Source organism: Rhinoderma darwinii, chromosome 3 (genome assembly GCF_050947455.1).
Source record: "Rhinoderma darwinii isolate aRhiDar2 chromosome 3, aRhiDar2.hap1, whole genome shotgun sequence".
NCBI lineage: Eukaryota > Metazoa > Chordata > Amphibia > Anura > Rhinodermatidae > Rhinoderma > Rhinoderma darwinii.
The window spans coordinates 326,875,085-326,885,445 of record NC_134689.1 but is presented as its reverse complement, the minus strand read 5'-3'; the positions used below and the strand labels follow the sequence as shown (position 1 = coordinate 326,885,445).

Here is a 10,361-nt window from a genome sequence, read left to right as displayed (position 1 = left end):
CTGTCCATATATGAATAGTGACGTCAGGGGCTTCTACAGGAGCAGAATCCCCGGCCAGTGCATCGGCAACGCTCTGGCCGGGGATTCCGCTCTAGGAGGAGTGAATGGCAGAGCAGGGAGTGGATAGTTTCCTTCTCTGCCATAGTATTCAATTGTATCTGTGTCCTGAGGACACAGATACAATTGAATATGGCAGTTGCCGAGTCACGTCCGGGACATTAATTTGCCGGGACTGTCTTTGTAAATTTGGGACAGTCCCCGTAATTTCGGGACTGTTGGCAACAAAGCCTGTGCCGTCTGGCCCGGCGCCTCCCCTTCCTTCCCTTCTAGTTGAGCCCGGGGGACATGCCCCGCCTGCCCCCCAGCTATGCCCCTGGGTAGAGCACGTCTTAAAGGGGTTGGCCAGGAATAATTTTAATTTTTTAATATACATTAATTTGCCCATTACAAGTCATTATCTAATATACTTGCTTTATTAAGGTGATTTTCTAATATACTTGCTTTTTCGAGGTCCCAGGGGTTCTGGGTTCTTTAATGCGGTCTGTAAATTTTTAACTTCCTGTACATCCGGCTGAGCCAAGGCACAGCTCGTCATCAATTACATGAACAGGGCAGTGGGCCGATCGGATGTCCCCAGAACTCTTTAGTGCTCCACCTATGGTCCCACTGCCTTCCCGCCGCCTCTCGCAGTGTCCACGCCCCCCTCCCTTTCTGTGTCCTGGACCCCATCTCCTCTCGCTGTAGATAGTGCCCATATGGTGCCACAGTTCCCATGTAGACAGTGCCACACCCCCCTTGAAGATAGAGCCACCCCCCTGTAGATAGTGCTACCCCCTCTATAGATGGCACCATTGGGGCTCCCTCTAGAAGCGGAATCCCCAGCCAGAGAATCTAAGGCCAGCAAGATATTGTCGTGTATTATAAGAGGCTCGCGGGACAGGGATATAATATTACCACTTTACAAAGCATTAGTGTGGCCTCATCTAGAATATGCAGTTCAGTTCTGGGCCCCAGTACATAGAAAGAATGCCCAGGAGTTAGAAAAAATAAAAAGAAGAGCAACGAAGAGCAACGAAGCTAATAAGGGGCACGGAGAATCTAAGTTATGAGGAAAGATTAAAAGAATTAAATCTATGTAGCCTTGAAAAGAGACGACTAAGGCGGGACATGATTAACCCCTTCAAGACCCAGCCTGTTTTGGCCTTCAGGACCCAGCCAATTTTTTCAAATCTGACATGTGTTACTTTATGTAGTAATAACGTTGGAATGCTTTTACCTATCCAAGCGATTCTGAGATTTTTTTCTCGTGACATGTTGTACTTTATGTTAGTGAAAAAAAGTTGTCGATAATTTTGGTATTTATTTCTGAAAAACACCACAATTTAGAAAAAAATTGCAAAAATTAGCATTTTTCTAAATTTAAACGTATCTGCTTGTAAAACAGATAGTAATACCACACAAAATAGTTACTAGTTAACATTTCCCATATGTCTATATAGAAAATGCACCCCAACATATGTAAAGCAATGTCTCCCGATTACGGCAATATCCCATATGTGGTAATAAACTGCTGATTGGACCCACAGCAAGGCTCAGAAGGGAAGGAGCGCCATTTGGATTTTGGAGCATGGATTTTGCTACATTGGTTTTCGGTTCCATGTAACGTTTGCAACCCCCTGGAGGGACCAAAACAGGGGAAACTCTCCAAAAGTGACCCCATTTTGGAAACTACACCTATCAAGGAATTTATCTAGGGGTATAGTTAGCATTTTGACCACACAGGTTTTTCGCTAAATATATTGGAATTAGTCTGTAAAAATGAAAATCTACTTTTTTTCTGAAAAAACATAGAAATTTGTAATATTTACGAGGAATAATGAAGAAAATCACCCCAACATTTGTAAAGCAATGTCTCCTGATTACAGCAATATCCCATATATGGTAATAAACTGCTGATTAGACCCACAGCAGGGCTCAGAAGGAAAGGAGTGCCATTTGGACTTTGGAGCACGGATTTTGCTGGATTGGTTTTCGGTGCCATGTCGCGTTTGCAATGGCCTGGAGAGACCAAAACAGGGGAAACCCCCCAAAAGTGACCCATTTTGGAAACTACACCTCTCAAGGAATTTATCTAGGGGTATTGTTAGCATTTTGACGACACAGGTTTTTTGCAGAATTTAGTGGAATTAGGCAGTGAAAATGAAAATCAACTTTTTTTCTGAAAAAGCATAGAAATGTTAAATTTTTACAAGGAATAAAGGAAAAAAGAACCACAACATTTGTAAAGCACTTTCTCCTGATTACGGCAATATCCCAAATGTGGTAATAAACTGCTGATTGGACCACGGCAGCGCTCAGAAGGGAAGTAGCGCCATTTGGATTTTGGAGCACGGATTTTGATGGATTGTTTTTCGGTGCCATGCCGCCTTTGCAACGCCCTGGAGGGACCAAAACAGTGGAAGCCGCCCAAGTTTCCCCATTTTGGAAACACCCCTCAAGGAATTTTTCTAGGGGTACAGTGAGCATTTAGACTCCACGGGTCTTTTGCAGAATTTATTAGAATTAGGCGGAGAGAATTAATATCACAATTTTTTTCCACTAAAATGTTGAATTTTCTCATTTTCACAAGGGATAAAGGAGAAATAAACAACCAATTTTTGTAAAGCTATTTCTCCCGGGTACGGAAATACCCCACATGGGGTCATGTATTTTTTTCATTAGAAATGAATTAACCCTTTCAGGACTGATCCATTTTTTGCTTTCTTATTTTCGTTTTTCACTACCCGCCTTCCAAGAGCCATAACTTTTTTCTTTTTTCGTCAGTAGAGTGATGTGAGGGCTTATTTCTTGCGGGAGGAATTGTAGTTTCTATTGGTACCATTTAAAGTGCCATAAAAAGTACTGGGAAACTGTAAAAAAACTGGAAAATATAGGAATATAGGAAAAAAATCTGATTCCATTTTTTGGGGTTTTCGTTTTTACAGCTTTCGCCGTGCAGTAAAAACAAAAACTACAGCGATTTTGATGGTTTCAATTATTTACGTTTTTTACGGTGTTCACTGTGCGAGTTAAATAATGGTATATTGTAATAGTTCGGCCTTTTACGGACGTAGCGATAACAATTCTGTTTATTTTTTTACATTACTTTTGAAGAAAAAAAAAAAAACCTTTTCCAATTTAACTAAACTTTTTTCTTTCTGACTACTAATAACTTTAATTCTTCTACACATTTTATTAGTCCCCTTAGGGGACTTGTACCAGCAATCATTGGATCGCGGGTACAATATGCTGCGATACTAATGTATTGCAGTATATTGTTATATTTACAGACTCCTGTAACAGCGCGATCGCTGTTCCTGTCCGTTAGTCCCGGGTGTCAGCTGTAATAGACAGCTGACACCCGCAGCGTATGGAGCAGGCTCAGCACGTGAGCCCGCTCCATACATCAACCCCCGCACCATGACGTGCTATTAAGTCATAGTGCTCAAAGGGGTTAATGCACAGCGGATGGTGTGAATATTGCAATTTTCCACTGATATGCCATTTTAGTGCATATGTCGTGCCCAGTTTGTGCCCCTGAAGACAAATACCTCATAAAGCGTTAAGCGGGTTCTCCCGGGTATGGCGATGCCATATATGTGGACGCAAACAGCTGTTTGGGCACGCTGCAGGGCTCAGAAGGGAGGGACGCCATTTTGCTTTTGGAGCGCAGATTTCAAGTTGGTAGTTTTTCTGTTTTGGGTTTTGCTGGTATTTCAGTTTATAATGTGGGGGCATATGTAATCTGTGCGGAGAACATCAGGGCATAATAAGAGGGTATAATAATGCAGTAAATAAATAATAATTCATAGATGTGTGGCCAGTGTCGCACTGATAAATGGTGTCGGATGTTACCCGCTTTTAGAAAACACTGCACATTTTGCATCGCCATATTCCTGGGAGCCAGAACGTCTTTATTTTTTCACCACCGGAGCTGCGTGAGGGCTTATTTGTTGCGGGACAATCTGTAGTTTTCATTGGTACCATTTTGGGGTACATGCGATTTTTTTTGATCACTTTTTATTAAATTTTTTTGCAAGCCGGGTGACCAAAAACAAGCAATTCTGACAATGTTTTTTAGTTTATTTTTTGCGGCGTTCACCGTGCACTATAAATGACCATTATATTTTATTCTGCGGGTCGGTACGATTACGGCGATACCATATGTATATAGGGTTTTTTTTATGTTTTGCAGCGTTTGCGCAATAAAATCACTTTTTTATAAAATAATTTATTTTCTGTCACCATATTCTTAGAGCCGTACCTTTTTTATTTTTCAGTCAAAAAAGCTGTGTAAGAGCTTGTTTTTTGCGGGACGGGTTGTAGTTTTTATCGGTATTATTTTCGGGTACATGCGACTTTTTGATCACTTTTTATTCTCTATTTTGTGAGGGGCGGTGACCAAAAAATAGCGATTCTGGTGTCGTTTTTTATAGATTTTTTTTGAGGTGTTCATCGTGCGGGAAAAATAACATTCTAGTTTTATAGTTGGGGTCGTTACGAACGCGGGGATACCAAATATGTGTACTTTTTTTAACGTGTTCATCTTTTTCCTATAATGAAAGTCTTATTATAGGAAAAAAATGCAGTGTTTGTTTATATAACTTATAACTTTTATTTTTACACTTTTTTGAAAACATTTTTATTCTTTTTTTTACTTTTTTCACTTGTCCCACTAGGGGACACTTAGACTTGCAGCTTTGATCGCTGCTGGAATACATTACACTACACACGTAGTGTAATGTACTCTAACTGTCATTGTGACGTGACAGTCACACTGACAGGAAGCCTCGGAGGCTTCCGTACATGGCAACCCGGAGGTCATTGTCTGACCTCCGATTGCTGTGACAAGCATCGGTAGCCCCCACGATCACTTTGTGGGGGCTGGCGATGTGCTTCAAACCCCTTAAATGCGGCGACGGCAATCCATTGCCGCATTTATGGGGTTAATTGCCGAAATCAGCGGCGATGGTCCGCTGACCGGCAAGGCTGGAGTGTCAGCTGTCAGGGGCAGCTGACCTCCCGGTTCCCGGACACTGTCCGTTAGAACAGTGTGCGCCGGGAACTACTCCGCAATAGTACGTCTGGATGCGGGAACTAACCCCTCTGCAGGACGTACTATTGCGGCGCAGCGCGGAAAGAGGTTAACTTACATAAATATATGAATGGCCCAAACAAGAAATATAGTGAAAACCTGCTCCATGTAAACCCCCCCCCCCTGTCCCGTCTGGAGAAAGAAAGGTTTAATCTCCCGAGGCAACAAGTCTTCTTTACTGTGAGAACTGCGGATTAGCCTACCGCAGGAGCTGGTCACAGCATGGACAGGAGATGGCTTTAAAAAAGGCTTACATCAATTTCTGGAACGAAAAAATATCAGCTCCTGTGTCAATGTGTAGAATCTTTGTTTCATCCCTTCCCTTTTTCCCATCCCTTGGCTGTACTTGATGGACATGTCTTTTTTCAACCGTACTATGTAACTAATATGACCTAGTGACAGAACCTATACCTCCCAACTTTCAAGTATCGCACAAAGGAACAACCGATGAGGTGATAGTAGTGAGGCAATTTTTTTTCATTTTAAGCCACACCTCTAACTCTGCCCAATCCGTACCTATAAAAACCTGGTTCAGCTTACACAGTATCATGCTCTCATAGTGCCTCCCCCCAGTATAATGCCCCCATAGAACCCCCACACAGTATAATGCCACTATAGCTGCCCCCACACAGTATAATACCCCATAGTGTATCCCACACAGTATAATGCCAAATACCTGCCTCATACAGTATAATACCCCATAGATGCACCCATACAGTATAATGCCCACACAGATGCCCACATACAGTATAATGCCTATACAGATGCCCCCATACAGCCTAACACCCCCATAAATGCTCCATACAGTATAATGCCCCCATAGCTGCCTCCATACAATATAATGCCCACACAGATGCCCCCATACAGTATAATGCCCCATAGTACCACAATTCCCCTGTAGATAGTGCCACAGTGCCCAATGCCCACATAGATGATGCCAGTGCCCACATACCACCACAGTGCCCACATAGTACCACAGTGCCCAAATACAAAGTGCTAGTGCCCACACAGTGCCACAGTGCCCATGTATATGGTGCCCAAATAGTGCCACAGTGCCCATCTAGATAGTGCCACACCCTCCTTGAAGATAGAGCCACCCCCTGTAGATAGCGCTACCCCCTCTGTAGATACTCCCCCTTCAAGGTAGCGCCACCCTGCCTGTAGATAGCGCTACCATATATGGATGGTCACGTCAGGGGCTTGTCCAGGAGCGGAATCCCTGGCCAGAGCGTCGTCAACGCTCTGGCCAGTATTTCTCTCCAGGAGGAGCCCCTGACTTAACTGTCCATATATGGATAGTGATGCCAGGGGCTTCTTCAGGAGGGGAATCCCCGGCCAGAGCGTCGGCAACATTCTGGCTGGAGATTCCTCTCCAGGAGGAGCCCCTGACATCCCTATGCCCAGACAGAGATTCCGCTCCAGGAGGAGCCCCTGACGTCACTGTCCATATATGGACAGTGATGGTAGTGGCTTTAAGATGTCAGACTCCCCGGCCAGAGCATCGGAAATGCTCTGGCCAGGGATTCTGGTTCTAGAGGAGCCACTAACGTCACTGTCCATATTTGGACAATGGCGAGAAGGGCTTTTTCAAGACTGGAGTCCCCGGGCAAGGAGCTTGCACTGCTCTGGCCCGGGACTCTATAGTTGAATGCTGAAGCAGGGAGCTGACGGTTCCCTGCTTCAGCATTTGATAGAACTGTATCTGCGACTTGGGGACTCAGATACAGTTGAAATCGGGACACGCCACCAGCCGCCGAGGACAGCGGCACACCGCCCAGAATCTGGGACTGTCCCGCTGAATCCGGGTTGGTTGGGAGGTATGGGAAAGGAACTGTATCTCTGACATATATGCAGTGCTCAGCAATCTATTAATAGAATATTTTTTTAATTTAGCTTTACTTATAAAATACATGTAACATAATTAATGCAAAATAAAGCAAAGTTACTCAACAATTTATGTGAATTTAAACTCTGAAATATAAACTTTTAAGGGGTTTTATGCAATTCTTAATTAGCTTTGTATCTTCCAAAAATACAAAAACGGCAAAACTTTGTAATACTTCTTGTCAATAAGGGCATCATGTCATCTGACCACAGCAATCAATCACTGCCATGGGATGTGATGCCTCAGTCATATGACATCATTGTCTATGCATCAAAGTGTGATGTTTTTGTACTCACGTACGTACGTACGTACGTACGTACGTACGTACGTACGTACATACATACATACATACATACATACAAACATACATACATACATACATACATACAATAAAGTGGTTTAATGTCAATAAAGTGGTTTTCTAGGGTTTGACCCAACAATTAACAGAACCCAACACAGTAACATCCATGCAGGTGTGGTTCTGTCTGGTATTGCAGCTCAGCCCATTCAAGTGAATAGGCTGAGCGGTACTGAGCTGCAGTACCAGACAGAACCACATGAATATGGACTTCAATGAGTCAGGTACGGCAATGAGCACTGCTGCCCCTTTGTTTTGCTGAACATTTGCATGTTAAGGAGACTACTGTGAACTCCAAATGTTGGCTAAATAATCCTTACATATGCATACAGTATATGCTAAATATAACTCTCAATTTCTTCATTGTTTTTTTGTCTTACCACTAAATCACATCTCCAGTCTATCAAGATATGAAAGGGAAGATAAAATAATTCTGTAGATGAGAAGGCAAAGTATGGTACTGTATGAAAATGGAAGCTTAATACTCAAGAATATTCATTATAAATTTGCCCTTTAATATTAATACTGGACAAATACAAAGTACATACAAATATTTCAGTCCCATTAAGAAACATTATATTTAAAGAATATGATAAAGTATCAAATGAGTCACCTACAAACAATTATTAATAGCTCTGGTGAGGATTCTTGTATAATTTGCTGGCCATTAGCTTTGTCTTCATGGGAAGTCTCAGGAAGAAGGTGTGCATAGAACCTCCTTTATTGAATCCACACTTCTCCTTTATTGGCTTCCAGGTGCAAGTATCTATCTTATAGAGCAAGGTCATGACCCTGTTCAGAGTGAAGACAGTGTCTCCTCGGATAACGGCAGTAAAAAGGGCTCCTTTACTGTTCACGTATTGTCCAGAAAGTGTTGTCCACTGTTGCGTGCTGAGGTTAAAGTTCTCAATTGTGCAGCGCAAAAAGTCATCAGATGGACCATTTCTCATGATGTACAGATTGTCTCTGTGTCCCACCATGCAATGACCATAGCTCTGCAGTCGTTTTATTGTCGAGATAGGAATTAGATCGTCTTTGTTGGTATCATATTCATAAATGATAGTTGTATCTTGTGGCTTCCAGAGAGAGATAAAAATCCTTCCCATGGCTTTTGCGGCAGGAGGACCTGCCATAGGTTGTGGTAGCTCCTTCCCAAAGGTCCAAATCTGGGAAGATAAAGAATATTTCTCCACAGAAGCAACAGGAACCCTCTCGTACTCCCCACCAAAGGCATATAAATGTCCTTCATGTCCTACTAGTGTCACTTCATAGCGGAGCTGATGTGGGCTTGTGAATTCACTCCAGGTGTGGTTATCCGCATCATAACAGAAACTTTTTTCCACCACTTGTTTGTTTGCTCCTCGAGCTCCACCAACAATGAAAACTTTATTGTTTAGAGTGGTGACACCAGCTATAAATGTGCTGGCATTCTCTGGGATACATCCAAGACTCACCCACTGATTATCTTTCTCATTTAAGAAGCACATTGTCCGTGATGGATCATCAAGGAACTCTGTGGTAGGAGTGTGAGCACCCACTGCAACAAAAGTGCTGGGCATAAGAGAGTCAACATGTTGAATGAGATCTTCGGGCAAGGATTGTATCTCTTTTTCCAAAAGGTCATATATATCTCGGATGTACAAGGCCGCATCATGGAACAGGTCAAGCAGTCCATAGGTGGCAGCAGCTTCATACATTACCAGACAATTGTCAGAGTCAATCAGATTGACCAAATGCTTCATAAGGAGTTCAACTTGTAAGAAGGCTGCACACTCCACAGCTTCCAAGATCTCCTCACAGCTCAAGAGAGGCCTCTCGCCATCCAATACTCTTAGTGTTATCAAGAAGCCCATCGCGCCTAAGTTGTGCAACTGGATTTCATCTTGGGAGCTCTCCCGCATTCCAGACTGGAAAAGAGCACGGAAATATTCACTGTGCTTCACCAACAATTCCTTATCCGTGGTAAAAACTGTCCCTTCTACAGTAACATGAAGCTTGGCCATTTTTAAAAATGATAAAAAGCATGGGTATCTTTAGGCCGCTGTGTCTTTCTCTTCCTGATGGGTTTCTGTATTTAATCTGTGAAGTGAAGGAGCTAACATGTCTTTTGCTAAAGATAGCATTGCTCATGTGATGGTATGCGCCAGGCGTAGCAGACCTCCTGTTATTTCTGACAAGGCAGCTACTAGTGCCAGCCTCTCCCTGCCCTGTACAAGATTACAAAGTGTAACGTAGAACCTGGGCTTACTTTGTATAGCATTCATATAATGTCATCTAACCACACTGTGCTGTCATAATAACTGGCCACAGGATATTTATATAACATTTCAGCCTTGTTCACACATTCATAATCTCTGTAGTCTGTCCCCTGCTTTTTAACGAAAAATGACAGCGAGAACAAGGGGAATGTTACATAACCCCCTCGCAAAATCCGCTGTATAAGACGAGCGTGTCGGCTGTATGTTACAGCCGACACTTCAGTGTAACGAACGGGATCCCGCTCGTTTAACCCCTTAGATGCTGCGGTCACATTGCTCAATCGACGGAAAAATAAAAAAGTTATGGCTCTCGGAATATGGCGACACAACTAAAATTTTAATTTTAACAGGGTATGTTCACACGCACTGTTTCCAGACGTATATCACGCTCATGTAAACGAGGCCTTACAGTGTGTGTATCAGCGCTGTCATCTAACAATCCCTGAACCTGTGTGTCCATCACATGACCATGGACAGAATTTATCCACTGGAAGTAAACAAGGAATGTTCCTACTGAATAACAACAAGCAGAGATCTTGAAAAACAGAAATTAATACAGAACGTATATTAGAGAATTGAATAACTTTTAATATTGTGTAACTTTTAATTCTATAAATAAAATAACATTATCTTTCATGCTGTTTTTCATTGCAGACCTTATATTACAACATTATCCAATGGATTTGCCCTTCAAGGTCACTACTCTGTGAGTGCTGGATTCCTTAC

At 42.7% G+C, this 10,361-nt stretch overlaps 1 protein-coding gene across 1 annotated transcript; it reads right to left on the bottom strand.

Annotated features, from left to right (window-relative positions):
* Positions 1-7,988: 7,988 nt before the first annotated feature.
* On the bottom strand, positions 7,989-9,429 carry KBTBD13 (kelch repeat and BTB domain containing 13). The gene has a single exon (XM_075855289.1). The coding sequence runs from the start codon at positions 9,378-9,380 to the stop codon at positions 8,004-8,006; it is 1,377 nt and encodes a 458-aa protein (XP_075711404.1). The 5' UTR covers positions 9,381-9,429; the 3' UTR covers positions 7,989-8,003.
* Between the last annotated feature and the right edge of the window lie 932 nt (positions 9,430-10,361).

Coding starts and splice junctions, on each gene's coding strand:
- KBTBD13 (XM_075855289.1), bottom strand. CDS start 9,380: ATGGCCAAGCTTCATGTTACTGTAGAAGGGACAGTTTTTACCACGGAT.